At 38.8% G+C, this 20,145-nt stretch overlaps 1 protein-coding gene across 4 annotated transcripts in view; it reads right to left on the bottom strand.

The window, feature by feature from the left end:
• Window positions 1-20,145, bottom strand: part of SQOR (sulfide quinone oxidoreductase) — a 193,578-nt gene that overhangs the window by 14,743 nt on the left and 158,690 nt on the right. For 3 of the 4 annotated variants that reach the window (XM_053717446.1, XM_053717445.1, XM_053717444.1), the window contains exons 6-9: window positions 16,287-16,496; window positions 15,981-16,164; window positions 6,053-6,120; window positions 4,353-4,531 (exon numbers count right to left, since the gene is read on the bottom strand). In XM_053717446.1, coding sequence (XP_053573421.1) covers window positions 4,353-4,531; window positions 6,053-6,120; window positions 15,981-16,164; window positions 16,287-16,496 — 641 coding nt within the window. Of the gene's footprint in view, window positions 1-4,348; window positions 4,532-6,052; window positions 6,121-15,980; window positions 16,165-16,286; window positions 16,497-20,145 lie in introns of those variants that run through there. The other variant, XM_053717447.1, reaches the window with a different exon arrangement.

Below are 20,145 nucleotides of genomic sequence, written 5' to 3' on the forward strand. Positions count from 1 at the left end.
TACATTCCTTAAAATCAAACTAATACCCCCCCCCCCATTTTACATACATAAAATGCTGCAATTTTCAATTCTTTTCTTTTTTCTTCTTCTGTAATGTATATGTTGTTGTTTGGTCCTGTATTGCTACTTTCACGATAATAAAATAAAGCTTGTTTGGAGGAAAAAAAAAAAAACAGATCTGAATGGTTGCCATTCCATTGTCTCAGCATGCATAGTTGTAAGGGTCTGAGATAGAATCTGGCAAAAGGAATGATGTCCATGCAGGACACCATGAGTCCGATTACCTCTATACAAGACATACAGATCTGTGAGGAATATTTTCATGGATATGGAGTCTATTATAGTTCCCAGGAAATTCCCCCTTGTACTTTGAGTAAGAGAACTCTTTTTCCAAGTTTATCTTCCATCCATGTGATCGAAGAAGATTGAGAAGGACTTCGAATGTTGTTTTGCTAGACGAAAAGATGGTGCCTGTACCAAGATATCATCCAGGTAAGGCGCTATTGCAATACCTCATGTTCTGGCAACGGCTAGAAGAGCTCCCAGAACCTTTGTAAATATCCTTTGAGCAGTAGCTAGGCCAAATGGATGAGCTATGAACTGGAAGTGCTGGTCCAGAAAAGCAAACATCAGGAACTGAAAATGATCCCTGTGTATCGGGACGTGAAGGTATGCATCCTTCAGGTCTATTGTGGTCATAAACTGTCCTTCCTGAACCAGAGGAAGGATTGACCGTATTGTCCTCATTTTGAAAAAGGGAACACTCAGAAACTTGTTTAGGCACTTTAGGTCCAGAATTGGACAAAAAGTTCCCTCCTTCTTTGGAACCACAAAAAGATTTGAATAAAACCCCAAACCTGTTTCTGCTGTGGGTACCGGGACAATTACTCCTAGAGAGGAGAGATCCCGTACGCAACCTAAGAAGGCAGCCCTCTTTTCTGGTCTTGTTGAAAGACTGGAGAGTAGGAATCTGCCCCTGGGCAGATGAGACTTGAATCCTATCTTGTATCCTTGAGATACAACCTCCAGGACCCAAGGATTCTGTACATCCTGGAACCAAGCATCTGAAAAAAGAGACAGACAGTCTGTCCCCTACTTGATCTGATCCCGGATCGTGGGGTCACCCCTTCATGCCGACTTGTTCTTAGTCTGTTTGGACTTATTCCAGGAGTGAGCCGGCTTCCAAGTACTCTTGGGCTGCTAGGACTTGGAAGAGGACTGCTGTTGTCATGACTTGTCAGCGCAAAAGGAACGAAAATTACACAGTTGCCGTCCCTTAGGCCTATTCTTATCTTGCAGTAGGAAGGCACCTTTCCCTCCGGTAACCTTAGAGATAACGGAGTCTAGCACTGGACTGAATAAAATCTTCCACCTTGAAAGGAAGAGAAATGAGTCTGGATTTAGAAGTCATATCCGCAGACCAAGACTTCAACCAGAGAGCCCGGCGGGCTAAAACCGCAAAGCCAACAGCCTTTGCATTTAAGTGAATAATCTGCATATTTGCGTCACAGATGAAGGAGTTAGCAATTCTCAGTGCTTTAATTCTCTCCTGAATATCCTTGAGGGGAGTCTCCACCTCAATGAGCTCTGACAGAGTGTCGCACCAGTAGGTAGCTGCTCCAGCAACTGCGGCTACAGCTGCCGCTGGTTGAAAAAAACCCCTGTATGTTGAAACATCTTCCTCAGAAAAGTTTCCAATTTTTTTTAACCAAAGGTTCTCTAAAAAAAAGGCCTATCCTCCAGAAGGAGAGTAGTATGCTTAGCCAGCATGGAGATAGAGCCATCCACCTTCGGGATGGAGCCCCACAAATCTAATTGAGAGTCAGGAACTGGGAATAATTCTTTAGAAGTAGACGAGAACTAAGTTTAACGTTTCTCTTGCGTTTGTTAGAGTGAGGTAAGGCACTCAGGGCCACAGACACCGCCGATTGTAACTGCGCAGTAAAGTCCGCTGGAAAAAAGCCCTCTCCAGATGGAGGATTAGTTGAGTCGCAGGGAACTGCATGTCGAGCGGGTAGTCATTTCTCGGGACCCAGATTCCTGAGAAGTAGACGGCTCAGAAGGGCTAATAGCGCTATGAGTATTAGAAGGCTTGTCTCCCTTCTTAGACTTTAGAACAGTTGAGCAGGCGGGCAAACTACAGCCTCCTCACACTATAAACAGGAATTATTAATCAGTACAGAAGGAGTGGAACCTTCTATCAGAGTCCTCTATAGCTTAGTATATACCCACAGAAGGGCAATCAGAAAAACGCTTTTATTTAAAAAAACGGCACCTTAATACTCCCAATGGCTGGGGCACTCACCACCTCCTAGACCCAGGCAGCAAACAATGAAAACGCTCTCCTCAGGAATGATGACTGCAGCAAGATCTTAATTAAAAGAGACCGCACCCGGTCACGTGGTATGTAAGACAGGACTTCCCCTGCTATGAAAAAGGGCACCAAGCTATTATGAGCTATGCAACACTTCAAAAACAAAAGTGAAACCTGCCTATGAGCCTAAACAAACTCTCACATTAAGCAGATATAAATTCCCAAACTGTTCAAATAATCTCCCTGAAAGGAGATATTAACCCTTGATCCTACCAAGGTATAAAGAAGCCACACTGTGACCCTGTATAGCGTTTTATAATGTATATATAAAAAAACTGTCTTACCCTCCAGGATCCATGCTGTGGAACAGGCACAGCTTCTCAAGTGTGACAGTCTTGCAGCAGCGCTTCTGACATGTACTTGAGTGTGTAGCAGCAAGCAGTGAAACTCGTCAACACTGATTGCTCAGGAGCTGTTAGCAACAGTCTGGATGAGTTTGCAGAAAAACTATCCCTGCATCTCCAGACTCATCAATAGTCTCACTGTAAGGTTGACATGATTACTTAAAACGTCAGTCCTTTCTCGAAGGGAACATACCCATACAGGGCTATCCAAATCTTCTAACACTTCCTTGCCACCTCCAATAGTGACGAAAGGAAAAGAATGACTGGGGGATAGGGGAAGTAGGAGGGATATAAAAGCCTTTGGCTGGGGTGTGTCTGCCTCCTCCTGGTGGCCAGGTGTTGTATTTCCCAACAGTAAGGAATGAAGTTGTGGACTCTCCCTGCCTTATGGAAGTTAAAAGGTATCATGTTTTCTATGCTTGAGAATTCATAAATAAACTAAGCACTAGAGGAGAAAAATACTAAATCTGAGCTTTCATGTAAAATTAATCTTTAACACAGGTAAAATGTTCTTTTGCTGAATCACCTTTATTTTAATTAATTGAGGCCACCATAGCAGTGCAGAATATGCTGTCACTACTGGCTGAGAGGGAAATGCTAAATCACACTAAAGTCTTGTGACCTACTGGTTAGCACTCACTCTCAGATCTACTGGTATCACCCCCTTCATCAGACATGCAAAATAACAAATTGTTATTTTGTGTCTGACGAAGGGGGCGATACCCCGAAATGTTACATTAAATGGTAACAAGAAAAAATTCCTGGCGAGTGCATCCTTCTTTGACATGTTATATCTATATCGTGGAAGCACCCTGGGTACATGTATGAAGAAACCGTGAGTTGTATGTACCGTGCCTGTTGTATGTTTATATATAAGTATATTCTTTAAGTATCTGTGCACATAGCATTGAAATGAAAGACTATTACTTTGTATATAAATATACACATACATATATATTTAAATATAAATATACACATACATATATAAAAAAATTCTCACCCTTGCATACAAAGCTCTCACCAACACCGCTCCCCTCTACCTATCCTTTCTAATCAACAAGTACACTCCAGTCCGCCCACTAAGATCCAACAATGACCTGCTCCTTGCATCCGCGACTATCACCTCTTCTCATGCTAGACTGCAGGACTTCTGTCGTGCAGCACCTACCCTCTGGAACACTCTCTCCCGTACGGTCAGGCGTTGCCCTAATCTTCCTTCCTGTAAATGCTTCCTGAAGACTTTTCTGTTCAGGGAAGCCTACCACCCAACTCAATAAATTAATTTCACTTACCTAACATTTCCCTCATCTAACTCTGCATTAACATCTTTCTCAATCTTGCAGTCCTCACCTCCTGTTTCTCAGCCTCCTACCCTTCTAGATTGTAAGTTCCCACAGGAATAGGGCCCTCAATTCCTTCTGTATGCGTTTGTAAATTCTGTCCTGTCTTACAAGTTTTATATCATTGTTTTATTTAAATGAATTGCATCCATGGACAGTGCGGCGGAATATGTTGGCACTTCATAAATAAAGTATAATAATATATATATATTTTTTTAACAGTTTAGAACAAAAATTATTATTTATAAATTATAGATGGGCTTTGCTGGGGACTGTAGTCAGATTCAGACTTACTTAAGTAGCAGATTCCAGTAGAGAAAAGGCATCATATCTGCCTTCATGTAGTACATACTTCTTCTCTCTTTGCTTTGATCGATAGGAAAAGTCTCCAGAGGTTGAGCATTATAGTCAAACTCTGCCAGAATCACTTTAGAGTAACCAGTCACCAGCGGACAGGAGGTATATCCATCATACTGTGAAAAGCATTACAAATATTAGTAATCATTTTATTACTGAGAAAATAGCAGCACACCGTAGAGAAAGGCAGTATTGGCTCTCAAAACCAAGCACACATTTTCACCTTGTTTCAAAGGAAATTACACAATAATTAAATGTATCTGCTTCGCTTGAAATTTTGGTGTGGCTACTGCCCAAGAACTGCTGGAAAGAGCCATACAGGACTCAGAATGCTGACCCTCCATTTTACACAGTGATTGCTGGCTCAATGCAGCAGCTCATTAATATCCATTTATAAATGACCACAGCATAGATACGGTCTCTATACCCAAGTAGCATATCCCTAGACTTCATATCATGCAAATTTAGCTATCGCACAATAGGTTTAAATATTTGTAAAACATGTAGTTTGTGTGCTGAACTTCTGAAATGTCAATCAAAGCTCATTTGTGCAATTAACATAATTTAAAACAACAAGTTAAAGGGATATGAAACCCAAATGTTTTCTTTCATGATTCAGATAGAGCATCAATTTTAAGCAACTTGCTATATATATATATATATATATGCAGCCACCAATCGGCTGCTAGAATCTACGTTCTTTGCTGCTTCTGAGCTTTCCTAGCTAAACCTTACAACAAAGGATAACAAGAGAAGGAAGCAAATTAAATAACATAAGTAAATTGGAAAGTTGTTTAAAATTGTATGTTCTATCTGAATTATGAAAGAAAAATTTTGGGTTTCATGTCCCTTTTAAGTGTGGGACAAGCACAATTTCTACACAAAAGCAAGATGTTAAAGTGATTGTAAACAGGTCTGGAATCTAAGCGATATTTTACAGGGGCTTTAATTGATCACTTCTAATGAAGATGCGCTTTAACTTACTTTCTAGCCATTCTAATATGCCGAGCTCCGGACTCTCACTTTAAATGTAAATTTTTTTGGTGAGCTAATAGTTTGAACTGTTCTCCAATTGTTGCTCTTGCTGAACAAACAAATGGTGTTAGTACCAATTGGAGAACAGTTCTAACTGTTCGTGCACCAAAACAAAAAAAAACTTTTGAAGTGTGCGGCCGGAGCGCGGTGTATTAGAATGGCACGACTAGATTAAAAAGTAAGTTCCAGCGCATCTTTATTAGAAGTGATCAATTAAAGTTCCTGTAAAATATCGCTTAGATTACGGATCTTAAAGAGATGGTAAACTTTACATGTTTTCATGTCCCTTTAACTGTGAATATATATTGTACATATATAAAATATACTTTAAAGTCCCTTCAACTGGGCAATATTAAATATCCAAACACATAAGTAACATAAGATACTCATTTTTTAAAACACCAGTTTCATTAGTTATATCAATATTATTTAGAATTGTATAAAACATTGTGATTTTGTGTTATAATTGCTTCTTGGACTGTCTGTATCCACTTTATTCTAAAAAAATTATGTAAGCACCTCAGAAAAAAGATTTATTTATTTTTTTAAATTCTGTACCGACTTACATGTAAGAATTAGAGATACTGAAAGCATACACAAACCTTAGCTGAAGAATTCTTGTTGCTCATTACCAAGGAAATGGTTTTGTCGAGCACTGCTGATTGGGCAGCTACAAATAAACACAATATATTAGCACTAATTATTGAGCACCTACAAAACAGACTACACAGACACAAAAACACAAATAAATACAAATCACTAGTTATTTACCAAAAGGGAGCAAAAAGCGCTACCTAGAATATCTAAGAAACTAGAGTTATTTACCTCTGATTTTTAACCTACACTTAATTCTGCTAAATACACTTGCTGTAATAAAATAAATGTGAATAAAGCTGAACTACACCTTGCTTATTACAGAGTAATAATACATTACATGCATGTTGGATCTTCTAAACACATGAACTATAAAAAGTGTTTGCTGGAAGAGTAAAAAGAGCAGTTCAGTATGCATTAGTATTACACTTCCAGAATGATTATGCAGAGGATGAACTCAGAGAGTGGTTCTTGAAACTAAAAGGCTAAAAGAGGTCACTGGTGTAAGTGTCCTCAGCTTGCCTCTAGTTTATACACCAGTGAGACCTTCAACCAAGAACATGAACTTGTAAAAGTCATATTAAACTTTCACTATTCAGACAAAGTGTGCACTTTCTAATCTACTTCTATCATCAAAAGACACTATAAAATGTAACCCCTCTCCAGGCCAGCAAGGAGCATGTACAAGATATGGGGGGGGTACTCACCGGTACTGAGTACCACCCCCTCTGCCATCTCACAACAGGCAATATTTGTAATCATAATGTAAATACTTTAGTTTTCACAAGAGGGGAATGCAAAATACAGCAAACATTTTAAAAAACATTGACCCCTTGCTTTTCTCAAAATTTCTGAGCACAAAAACATAATTTATGTAAGAACTTACCTGATAAATTCATTTCTTTCATATTAGCAAGAGTCCATGAGCTAGTGACGTATGGGATATACATTCCTACCAGGAGGGGCAAAGTTTCCCAAACCTCAAAATGCCTATAAATACACCCCTCACCACACCCACAATTCAGTTTAACGAATAGCCAAGAAGTGGGGTGATAAAAAAGTGCGAAAGCATATAAAATAAGGAATTGGAATAATTGTGCTTTATACAAAATCATAACCACCACAAAAAAAGGGCGGGCCTCATGGACTCTTGCTAATATGAAAGAAATGAATTTATCAAGTAAGTTCTTACATAAATTATGTTTTCTTTCATGTAATTAGCAAGAGTCCATGAGCTAGTGACGTATGGGATAATGATTACCCAAGATGTGGATCTTTCCACACAAGAGTCACTAGAGAGGGAGGGATAAAATAAAGACAGCCAATTCCTGCTGAAAATAATCCACACCCAAAATAAAGTTTAACGAAAAACATAAGCAGAAGATTCAAACTGAAACCGCTGCCTGAAGTACTTTTCTACCAAAAACTGCTTCAGAAGAAGAAAATACATCAAAATGGTAGAATTTAGTAAAAGTATGCAAAGAGGACCAAGTTGCTGCTTTGCAAATCTGATCAACCGAAGCTTCATTCCTAAATGTCCAGGAAGTAGAAACTGACCTAGTAGAATGAGCTGTAATTCTCTGAGGCGGAGTTTAACCCGACTCAACATAGGCAAGATGAATTAAAGATTTCAACCAAGATGCCAAAGAAATGGCAGAAGCTTTCTGGCCTTTTCTAGAACCGGAAAAGATAACAAATAGACTAGAAGTCTTTCGGAAAGATTTAGTAGCTTCAACATAATATTTCAAAGCTCTAACAACATCCAAAGAATGCAACGATTTCTCCTTAGAATTCTTAGGATTAGGACATAATGAAGGAACCACAATTTCTCTACTAATGTTGTTGGAATTCACAACTTTAGGTAAAAATTCAAAAGAAGTTCGCAACACCGCCTTATCCTGATGAAAAATCAGAAAAGGAGACTCACAAGAAAGAGCAGATAATTCAGAAACTCTTCTGGCAGAAGAGATGGCCAAAAGGAACAAAACTTTCCAAGAAAGTAATTTAATGTCCAATGAATGCATAGGTTCAAACGGAGGAGCTTGAAGAGCCCCCAGAACCAAATTCAAACTCCAAGGAGGAGAAATTGACTTAATGACAGGTTTTATACGAACCAAAGCTTGTACAAAACAATGAATATCAGGAAGAATAGCAATCTTTCTGTGAAAAAGAACAGAAAGAGCAGAGATTTGTCCTTTCAAGGAACTTGCGGACAAACCTTTATCTAAACCATCCTGAAGAAACTGTAAAATTCTCGGTATTCTAAAAGAATGCCAAGAAAAATGATGAGAAATACACCAAGAAATATAAGTCTTCCAGACTCTATAATATATCTCTCTAGATACAGATTTACGAGCCTGTAACATAGTATTAATCACAGAGTCAGAGAAACCTCTTTGACGAAGAATCAAGCGTTCAATCTCCATACCTTTAAATTTAAGGATTTCAGATCCTGATGGAAAAAAGGACCTTGTGACAGAAGGTCTGGTCTTAACGGAAGAGTCCACGGTTGGCAAGAGGCCATCCGGACAAGATCCGCATACCAAAACCTGTGAGGCCATGCCGGAGCTACCAGCAGAACAAACGAGCATTCCTTCAGAATCTTGGAGATTACTCTTGGAAGAAGAACTAGAGGCGGAAAGATATAGGCAGGATGATACTTCCAAGGAAGTGATAATGCATCCACTGCCTCCGCCTGTGGATCCCGGGATCTGGACAGATACCTGGGAAGTTTCTTGTTTAGATGGGACGCCATCAAATCTATTTCTGGAAGTTCCCACATTTGAACAATCTGAAGAAATACCTCTGGGTGAAGAGACCATTCGCCCGGATGCAACGTTTGGCGACTGAGATAATCCGCTTCCCAATTGTCTACACCTGGGATATGAACCGCAGAGATTAGACAGGAGCTGGATTCCGCCCAAACCAAAATTCGAGATACTTCTTTCATAGCCAGAGGACTGTGAGTTCCTCCTTGATGATTGATGTATGCCACAGTTGTGACATTGTCTGTCTGAAAACAAATGAACGATTCTCTCTTCAGAAGAGGCCAAAACTGAAGAGCTCTGAAAATTGCACGGAGTTCCAAAATATTGATCGGTAATCTCACCTCCTGAGATTCCCAAACTCCTTGTGCCGTCAGAGATCCCCACACAGCTCCCCAACCTGTGAGACTTGCATCTGTTGAAATTACAGTCCAGGTCGGAAGCACAAAAGAAGCCCCCTGAATTAAACGATGGTGATCTGTCCACCACGTTAGAGAGTGTCGAACAATCGGTTTTAAAGATATTGAGATATCTTTGAGTAATCCTTGCACCATTGATTCAGCATACAAAGCTGAAGAGGTCGCATGTGAAAACGAGCAAAGGGGATCGCGTCCGATGCAGCAGTCATAAGACCTAGAATTTCCATGCATAAGGCTACCGAAGGGAATGATTGTGACTGAAGGTTTCGACAAGCTGCAATCAGTTTTAGACGTCTCTTGTCTGTTAAAGACAGAGTCATGGACACTGAATCTATCTGGAAACCCAGAAAGGTTACCCTTGTCTGAGGAATCAATGAACTTTTTGGTAAATTGATCCTCCAACCATGATCTTGAAGAAACAACACAAGTCGATTCGTATGAAATTCTGCTAAATGTAAAGACTGAGCAAGTACCAAGATATCGTCCAAATAAGGAAATACCACAATACCCTGTTCTCTGATTACAGACAGAAGGGCACCGAGAACCTTTGTAAAAATTCTTGGAGCTGTAGCTAGGCCAAACGGCAGAGCCACAAACTGGTAATGCTTGTCCAGAAAAGAGAATCTCAGGAACCGATAATGATCTGGATGAATCGGAATATGCAGATATGCATCCTGTAAATCTATTGTGGACATATAATTCCCTTGCTGAACAAAAGGCAAGATAGTCCTTACAGTTACCATCTTGAACGTTGGTATCCTTACATAACGATACAATATTTTTAGATCCAGAACTGGTCTGAAGGAATTCTCCTTCTTTGGTACAATGAAGAGATTTGAATAAAACCCCATCCCCTGTTCCTGAACTGGAACTGGCATAATTACTCCAGTCAACTCTAGATCTGAAACACAATTCAGAAATGCTTGAGCTTTTACTGGATTTACTGGGACACGGGAAAGAAAAAAATCTCTTTGCAGGAGGTCTCATCTTGAAACCAATTCTGTACCCTTCTGAAACGACGTTCTGAATCCAAAGATTGTGAACAGAATTGATCCAAATTTCTTTGAAAAAACGTAACCTGCCCCCTACCAGCTGAGCTGGAATGAGGGCCGCACCTTCATGTGGACTTAGAAGCAGGCTTTGCCTTTCTGGCTGGCTTGGATTTATTCCAGATTGGAGATGGTTTCCAAACTGAAACTGCTCCTGAGGATGAAGGATCAGACTTTTGTTCTTTGTTGAAACGAAAGGAACGAAAACGATTAGCCCTGTTTTTACCTTTAGATTTTTTATCCTGTGGTAAAAAAGTTCCTTTCCCACCAGTAACAGTTGAAATAATAGAATCCAACTGAGAACCAAATAATTTGTTACCCTGGAAAGAAATGGAAAGTAGAGTTGATTTAGAAGCCATATCAGCATTCCAAGTCTTAAGCCATAAAGCTCTTCTAGCTAAAATAGCTAGAGACATAAACCTGACATCAATTCTGATAATATCAAAGATGGCATCACAGATAAAATTATTAGCATGCTGAAGAAGAAGAATAATATCATGAGAATCATGATGTGTTACTTGTTGCGCTAAAGTTTCCAACCAAAAAGTTGAAGCTGCAGCAACATCAGCCAAAGATATAGCAGGTCTAAGAAGATTACCTGAACACAGATAAGCTTTTCTTAGAAAGGATTCAATTTTCCTATCTAAAGGATCCTTAAACGAAGTACCATCTGACGTAGGAATAGTAGTACGTTTAGCAAGGGTAGAAATAGCCCCATCAACTTTAGGGATTTTGTCCCAAAATTCTAATCTGTCAGACGGCACAGGATATAATTGCTTAAAACGTTTAGAAGGAGTAAATGAATTACCCAATTTATCCCATTCTTTGGAAATTACTGCAGAAATAGCATTAGGAACAGGAAAAACTTCTGGAATAACCACAGGAGATTTAAATACCTTATCCAAACGTTTAGAATTAGTATCAAGAGGACCAGAATCCTCTATTTCTAAAGCAATTAGAACTTCTTTAAGTAAAGAACGATTAAATTCCATTTTAAATAAAATATGAAGATTTATCAGCATCAACCTCTGAGACAGAATCCTCTGAACCAGAAGAGTCATCAGAATCAGAATGATGATGTTCATTTAAAAATTAATCTGTAGGGAGAGAAGTTTTAAAAGATTTTTTTTTACGTTTACTAGAAGGAGAAATAACAGACATAGCCTTCTTATGGATTCAGAAACAAAATCTCTTATGTTATCAGGAACATTCTGCACCTTAGATGTTGAAGGAACTGCAACAGGCAATGGTACTTTACTAAAGGAAATATTATCTGCATTAACAAGTTTGTCATGACAATCAATACAAACAACAGCTGGAGGAATAGCTACCAAAAGTTTACAGCAGATACACTTAGCTTTGGTAGATCCAGCACTAGACAGCGATTTTCCTGTAGTATCTTCTGACTCAGATGCAACGTGAGACATCTTGCAATATGTAAGAGAAAAAACAACATATATAAAGCAAAATTGATCAAATTCCTTAAATGACAGTTTCAGGAATGGGAAAAAATGCCAAAGAACAAGCTTCTAGCAACCAGAAGCAATGAAAAATGAGACTTAAATAATGTGGAGACAAAAGCGACGCCCATATTTTTTAGCGCCAAATAAGACGCCCACATTATTTGGCGCCTAAATGCTTTTGGCGCCAAAAATGACGCCACATCCGGAACGCCGACATTTTTGGCGCAAAATAACGTCAAAAAAATGACGCAACTTCCGGCGACACGTATGACGCCGGAAACGGAAAAGAATTTTTGCCCCAAAAAAGTCCGCGCCAAGAATGACGCAATAAAATGAAGCATTTTCAGCCCCCGCGAGCCTAACAGCCCACAGGGAAAAAGAGTCAAATTTTTGAAGGTAAGAAAAAATGATTAAATCAAATGCATTATCCCAAATATGAAACTGACTGTCTGAAAAATAAGGAAAGTTGAACATTCTGAGTCAAGGCAAATAAATGTTTGAATACATATATTTAGAACTTTATAAACAAAGTGCCCAACCATAGCTTAGAGCAGAGCTTTCCAAACTTTTCATGTTGGTGACACACTTTGTAGACCTACATCATTTCGCGACAGAGTAATTCAGTTGTACTAGCAAACAGGAGGTTAAACTAACTTGTTTTAAAAGATACGGACACATACATAAATCATATAATAACAAAATGCATTTGCAAGTAACAGTATGTATGTGCAAGAATTAAAAAAGTTTAATAACACCAATAGTTACTTAATATTTTAATGGGATATAATGAGGTTGATGGGATGAACACAGTTTCAGAATATTTGGTATAATATTAGATAAAGACACTCATATATCATCATCAATCATTTTTAAGCTTTCACTTTCTATCCATATATCAAGAGCAGAAGCAGCAATGCACTACTGGGAGCTAGTTGCAAAAAAAAAAAACCTCTGACTTCAGCTCAGCATTTAAGCTGCCACCCTTAGAGCTCTGTGAGTCCGACTGACTACTGCCCGCGCTGCAAACACACTGTTGTCCCACTCACTGGCTACACTTGCAGTCACAAGCCAATTAAGGAGACTACACGTGCTGCAGTCAGGAGCCAATGTGCCGCCAAATCCGCCAATGGTAATAGTTTCAGTTCCCACTGAGCTGTGCCAATTGGTTAAGATGATCTGTGACCCACTAGGTATCAATCATGTGTCAACCATGTGATATGCGTAGCAGGCAGGTGGAAAGTCAGAAACCAAAAAACAATTAAAAAAAAAATATTAAAATTTAAAAACATTTGTGCTGAAGCAGGGACACACCTACACACTGCTGCCGACACACTAGTGTGTCCCGACACACAGTTTGGAAAGCACTGGCTTAGAGTGTCACAGAAAATAAGATTTACTTACCCCAGGACACTCATCTACATGTTTGTAGAAAGCCAAACCAGTACTGAAACGAGAATCAGCAGAGGTAATGGTATATATAAGAGTATATTGTCGATCTGAAAAGGGAGGTAAGAGATGAATCTCTACGACCGATAACAGAGAACCTATGAAATAGACCCCGTAGAAGGAGATCACTGCATTCAAATAGGCAATACTCTCCTCACATCCCTCTGACATTCACTGCACGCTGAGAGGAAAACCGGGCTCCAACTTGCTGCGGAGCGCATATCAACGTAGAATCTAGCACAAACTTACTTCACCACCTCCATCGGAGGCAAAGTTTGTAAAACTGAATTGTGGGTGTGGTGAGGGGTGTATTTATAGGCATTTTGAGGTTTGGGAAACTTTGCCCCTCCTGGTAGGAATGTATATCCCATACGTCACTAGCTCATGGACTCTTGCTAATTACATGAAAGAAATATCTATCAATCAACACACACGTTTTTTTTGTTTTTTTAAAAGAAGACCCCCCCCCCCCTCCATATTTATAGAGACAACTTCTTTCTCTTGGTTTATTGAAAAGCATATCTAGGTAAGCTCAGGAACTGTAATGCACTACAGGAAGTTAACTGCTGAATAGAAAGATAATTTAATAACTTCCCAATGTAAATGGTAAGTTGTTGATCTCAGTGTTTCTCAACTCCTGTCCAAGTACCCCTAATAGAGCAGATTTTTATGATATCTTAACTAGAACACAGGTAAAATAATTAGGGGATGGGTGAAACAGGTTAGTAACCATGGCTACTGATAAGCTGATTATTTCACATGTGCTCTAGTTCAGATATCATTAAAATCTGGCCTGTTTCATGTCCTTATAACATTGAGTGTATAAGTAACGTTTCCCTCTAGGCTAGTAACTTTTAACCCCTGTTAACACAAATACACACACACTTTTTTAATTTGTTATTCTACACTCATTTAAGTATAACCCCAACAGGGTACACTGAGTAAAGTGCTCTGTAAATTATCACCTACATCCAATAGGAAGAAGGGGTTAATTTTGGATTTGTTGTCCCTTTACTCATGTTGTTAATACATAAGCTGTCAAATGTCCAATAAATGTCCCAAAACAGTCCGTATTGTACAGTGTGTACAGACCAAGCTAACAGTGACAGCAAGCAGAGTCTTATCAGTCATGTGACATAGGCATGCAGTCAAGTGATAAAAACTCAACATCAATTCCTATCTGACTGTAGAAGGTTATATTTATATATGCCAGGGATAAAAAACAGCTGTGCAATTAACTGTAAGAGATAAATAAATAGCATTTTAACTCATTCTGACAAAAAAATATATTTTAAAATGTTATGAATGTCGTTTGTTTTGTGTAAAAGCAGACTGGAAACTTCTCACGGCTGTGGTGTGGAAAGATCAGTCCAATCAGTACTGCTAAACGTCTATACAAATAGTATAATATTTGCAGTGCTATTCAGCTGTAGAGAATTATTGACTTTAAAATGAAAATGGGAACATGAAGGCATGTGTTACATGAGAAGGTAAAGTACAAGTCGCACTAGTGTGAATGTGCTCGTCTGCACGTGCAGCTGTGTATTTATTGCTGTCTTATCTTGAAATGCAATGGAAATAAATGACTGCATTGGACAAATTACGTTTAAAAATGTTCTGTTAGAGCAGTCTATTATTGCTTGTATACAACCCCTGCAAATTAGCTTAAAGGGACAGTTCACTGTAGCTTTTCCCTGAAAGTGTTTCCCATGGCTGCGGCGTATAAAATGTATGAGAAATTGCTCATTTATGCTTCTTTTTGCAAAATAAATAAAAACTACAGCCCATCAAAATAGGCTAAGCTTGCAGACATTATCTTATTACTCATAATCGTATTACTCAAATGCTTCCCTTTCTTATCTCTCTACAATACTTAGAAAGAACAATTGAAAATGAACATTTTAGAGCTTTATCTCTTCCACCTCCCACTGTAAGTGTAATTTCTTCTGCTGGCTGTGTTTACATACTTTCTCAATAGCTTATACCTAGGTATAGAAACTTTAAGCCTGTAGTATCCCTACCTATACTGAAAGAGACATAAAACAAGTTGGGATAGAGAAAATATAATATGTACTTTAATTACTTTACCTGCAAATTTATACTGCAGTGCCTCACCATTAACCCTTTCTATTTAGCTTCTGAATGGTAAAGCTCTAACTCCCCCCCCCCCCCCCCCCACACACACACACACAATTCCTTCTATGGCTGTATCTATATCTATTGTTGTTTTGGTAGAATGCAAAAGTGAATAGGGATTATCTGCTGGAGCATGCCTAGAAGCTGTGAACTCAGTTGAAATACAATTCCTGTGTCTGGGTGGAGTTGGCTGCTCTAGGCAGCTTAGCTATGTAATTCATTTTTCTTATTTTTGAAAATTATTTTAAAATACTTGCCAGCAATTTTGAAACAATTGTTTAATGCAAACTATTTTTAATTAATTAGCCCTTTTAGGATATGCACAGATCTCAACCTGTTTTATGTCCCTTTAATCAGCCATTTCAAATGCCAATATAAAGGCTTAGGAGCTATTTGTAAACAATTTAATACACTAGCAGGTAAAATGAATAATCGCAAACAAATTAAAAAAGTTTTTGGGTAAACTGTCCCTTAAACACTTATTAATTCAGCTCCAGAGCAGAAATGCCCTATGAGCTAGCTGAACACATCTGATGAGCCAATGACAAGAGGCATGATCACGAGCTATCTCCCAGTAGTCAACACACGTCAACTGAAAAGACTCTTAAAATTATTTGCTCTATCTGAACCATTTCATGTCCCTTTACGATGCATTTACCTATAGCAGCGGCAGTTTTTGAGGTGGGCAGGTTTGTGCAGTCTCCAATACCAAAAACATTTGGGTACTTCTTGTGCTGCAGAGTTTCCTTGTTTACATCTACCCATCCACCTGCATCTGCTACTGCACTGTTTATTAGGACATCAGGTGGTCCCATAGGAGGGGTCACATGAAGCATCTCATACTGTGAACAGAAAAAGGAGACGTCCAAATAATGGTTTCAGTACAGAAAATGTTGTGACCATTGCTCTGTGTGAAGGATTCTTGATTATTTTCTCTTCTAAAGTTTACAATGATCTAAAGTACCTCTAAAACTTTAGTTTCTCCAGGTTTGTCCAAATTTTCAAATACTGCTTCATTCTTGTCTGCCCGAACCTCTATGAGGTTGTGCTTAAAGTTCAGTTCAATATTCCTCTCCTTTATGATTTCAAGCAGGGCATCCGCATACTTCTTAACCCCAAATATGGCTCCCAAGGATGTGTTGAAGATGATATGGGCATCTTTCCTCTTTCCTGTCTAAAATAAAGAGATAGTTTATAATTAAACTATGTAAACCATACATGCATGTTGTATTCCCTCTGAGATATATATATTTATTTAAAACAAGTTTATTCTAATATTTTTATCAGCAAAGCATAATACTATTGCAGACATGGGTAGGGTATCAATCTGTTTTTCCACAAGAATATCATAAATGTGAACATATTAAACTTTGTTTTAGAACTTTAAACAATATGAGTTAATAGATGACTGCTTTAAAATCAGTTTGATCTCAGGTGCAATGTGTAAAAAATGTGATCTTATAATTAAATGATCTCTCATTGGATATATTTTAAGTCTAAGTCAGATATAGTTAAATGTATTCGAACTATCCATTTGCACTAGGGAATTGTGACCGTTCTAAGTGGCCTATTTAAAAGGCACAATAAAAACCATGAGATTTCTGGTATACCCCTACTACCTCACATCCATTGTTCACAGCCAAGTGGATAAACTACCACAGGAGGTAAAATGGTTAAAAAACAAAATGTATACTTACCTGATAAATTTCTCTCTCTCCGGGCATGGAGAGTTTATGATTTCATTCCAATTACTAGTGGGATATTCATCTCCTGCCAGCAGGAGGAGGCAAAGAGCACCCCAGCAGAACTGTTAAGTGTCACTTCCCTTACCCATAATCCCCAGTCATTCGGCCGAAGGAAAATGGAAAAAGAAGATAACACAAAGGTATAGAGGTGCCTGAGGTTTATACCAAAACATTTCCGTCTTAAATGTAAATAAGGGCGGGTCGTGGACTCTCCATACCCGGAAAGAAAGATATTTATCAGGTAAGCATAAATGTTGTTTTCTTTACTATGGCATGGAGAGTCCACAATTTCATTCCAATTACTAGTGGGAACCAATACCTAAGCTAGAGGACACAGAATAAAAGGGAGGTAGAACAAGACAGGCAAACCTAAACAGAAGGCACCACCGCTTGAAGAACTTTTTCTCCCAAAGCAATGAGGACCATCTGCTGCCTTGCAAATTTGCTCCACAGAAGCTTCATTTTTGAATAGCCAGGAAGAGGAGAAAGCCCGAGAGGAATGAGCCATAATTCTCTCAGGAGAATGTTGTCCGGCTGTCACATAAGCTAACCGGATAACACCTCTCAACCAGAGAGAAAGAGAAAACAACGAACAGGGTAGAAGATTACCAAAAATCTTCAGATGCTTGAAGGAAAAATTTTAGAGCATGCACAACATCCAGGTTATGCAAAAGACGATCCTTCTGGGAAGAAGGATTTGACCAAAAAGAAAGAACAACAATTTCCTGATTAATATTGCGGTCCGACACTACCTAGGAAGAAATCCCAGCTTAGTACGAAGGACCGCCTTATCCTCATGAAAAATAAGGAGAGACACACTACAGAGTCGACAGCTTGGAAATTCTGCGAGCAGAAGAAATAGCAAGAAGAAACAAAACCTTCCAAGATAAATTAATATCAATAGAATGCATCGGCTCAAACGGAGCCTGCTGCAAAATTTTAAAGAACAAGATTAGGGCTCCAAGGAGGAGCAACAGAATTAAACATAGGCTTTATTCTGACTAAGGCCTGAACAAAAGATTGAACATCTGGCAGATTTGCCAGACATTAGTGAAAAGGAATAGACAGTGCAGAAATCTGACCCTTCAAAATACTGACTGACAAATCCACTTTTTCAGGCCCTCCTGAAGAAAGGACAGAATGTGATGAATCCTTACCCGGGTCCAAGAGAAAACCCTTCGATTCACACCAAAATAGGTATTTACACCATACCTTATGGTAAATCTTACAAGTAATAGGTTTACGAGACTGAAACATAGTATCAAGGAACCTCTCCGAAAAAAACACGCCTATCAAAGACCCTCAGCAAAAACGGGCTTCCTGCTATGGAGAGATAACTCCAGACTGCTAAAACAAGGATAAACGTCCCAGACCCATAACAAGGGACTTAGGTGCCACCCTGTCACCCATTCACAGATCAGTCCTTAATAAAAAAAATCTTTGAGAAATATATAAATAAGGACTTACCCTCCAGCGTCTCTGCTGTAGAGCAGATGCAGCACCTCCAGGTTTAGCCAGCTTCCACCACACATCTGGCAGGGACCTGGGCATAAAAGAAAAGACAGAGTAACCAACCCTGGCTTTCTATAATAGGGGTAGCAATAATGTTAGAAGATAAGCAAAGACCACCATTACTCTTACTAAAGAGATTGACATGGACACAGCATAGCCCCAATCCTTGCTTGCAGGGAAAAGTACCCATTAAAGCATTAAATATCTTCAGACACCATCTTCACACATCCTCCCTTGATAGAGGCAAAGAGAATGACTGGGGATTATGGGTAAGGGAAGTAAAGTTTAACAGCTCTGCTGGGGTGCTCTTTACCTCCTCCTGCTGGCAGGAGATCAAAATCCCACTAGTAATTGGAATGAAATTGTGGACTCTCCGTGCCATAGGAAAGAAACTTAAATTTACTCTATACGGCCATGGCAAAACATTTGTAGGAAACTGGGCCCTAAACATTCAGTACCTAATTATCTAACAATTAGAGAAAATCCGGAATTCCCAGAAGGTTTACTCAGTAGGGTATTTTGAAGTTGGTATAATAAGGGCCTAGGTCGTATACATCAGCTTCTTGATAAAGAAACTTGCATCATAAGAACGTTCAACTCTTTGAAAACTAAGTATGGTCTACTTAAAGGGACAGTCAAGTCCAAAAAAACTTTCATGATTCAGATAGAGTACGTAATTTTAAACCCTTAACGACCAACATCGTACCCTGAACGACGTTGATCATTATGCCCGTAAGGATTAGCGACGTACCGCGATCTCGCTCTTATTCTGCCAGTACTTAAGATGGCGGGGACAATTGTGGGGTGGGGGGGAGGGATCAGGGGGTGGGATGTGTCAGGTGGGAGGCTGATCTCTACACTAAAGCTAAAATTAACCCCCTTCTAATTTACTCCTATTATCAATGTTTCTTTGTTCACTTGCTATCTTTATTTAAAAAGCAGGAATGTGATGCATAGAAGCCCACCCATTTTTGGTTGAGAACCTGGGTTATGCTTGCTTATTGGTGGGTAAATGTAATCCTCCAATAAGCAAGGGCTAACCATGGTTCTGAACCTAAAATGGGCTGGCTGCTAAGATTTACATTTCAGTTTTAAAATAAAAAAAAACAAGAGAACAAAGAAAAATTGATAATAGGAGTAAATTAGAAAGTTGCTTAAAATGTCATGCTCTATCTGAATCATGAAAGAAAAAAAATTGGGTTCAGTGTCCTTTTAAGGGATTATCTATCTTTTAAAACAACAAAAGTTCTGTTGACTATTTAACAAAGATTTCTATGCGTACCTACAAATTAGACATCTTGTTAAAGAGTTAACTAAATACGGGTATGACTGAAGTTGGGGAATATTAGAACATTGGATAGCGTCAGTTAGGAATGGGATTTGTTCCATTTCACCTTGGTATAAAAATTATACTTGCTCAAGAAGGGGACAGTAATCTTCCGTACTTAGCAGGGAAATGGTCATTTTATTTTAGAGATGGGAGAATAAGGTGGGACTGTATTAAAAAGTAAATTGCAACAGTAGAAAGAACAACATTATCTGCTACTTGGAAGGAGTCACATTTAA

This window comes from Bombina bombina, chromosome 6, assembly GCF_027579735.1.
Source record: "Bombina bombina isolate aBomBom1 chromosome 6, aBomBom1.pri, whole genome shotgun sequence".
In the NCBI taxonomy this organism is placed as follows: Eukaryota; Metazoa; Chordata; class Amphibia; order Anura; family Bombinatoridae; genus Bombina; species Bombina bombina.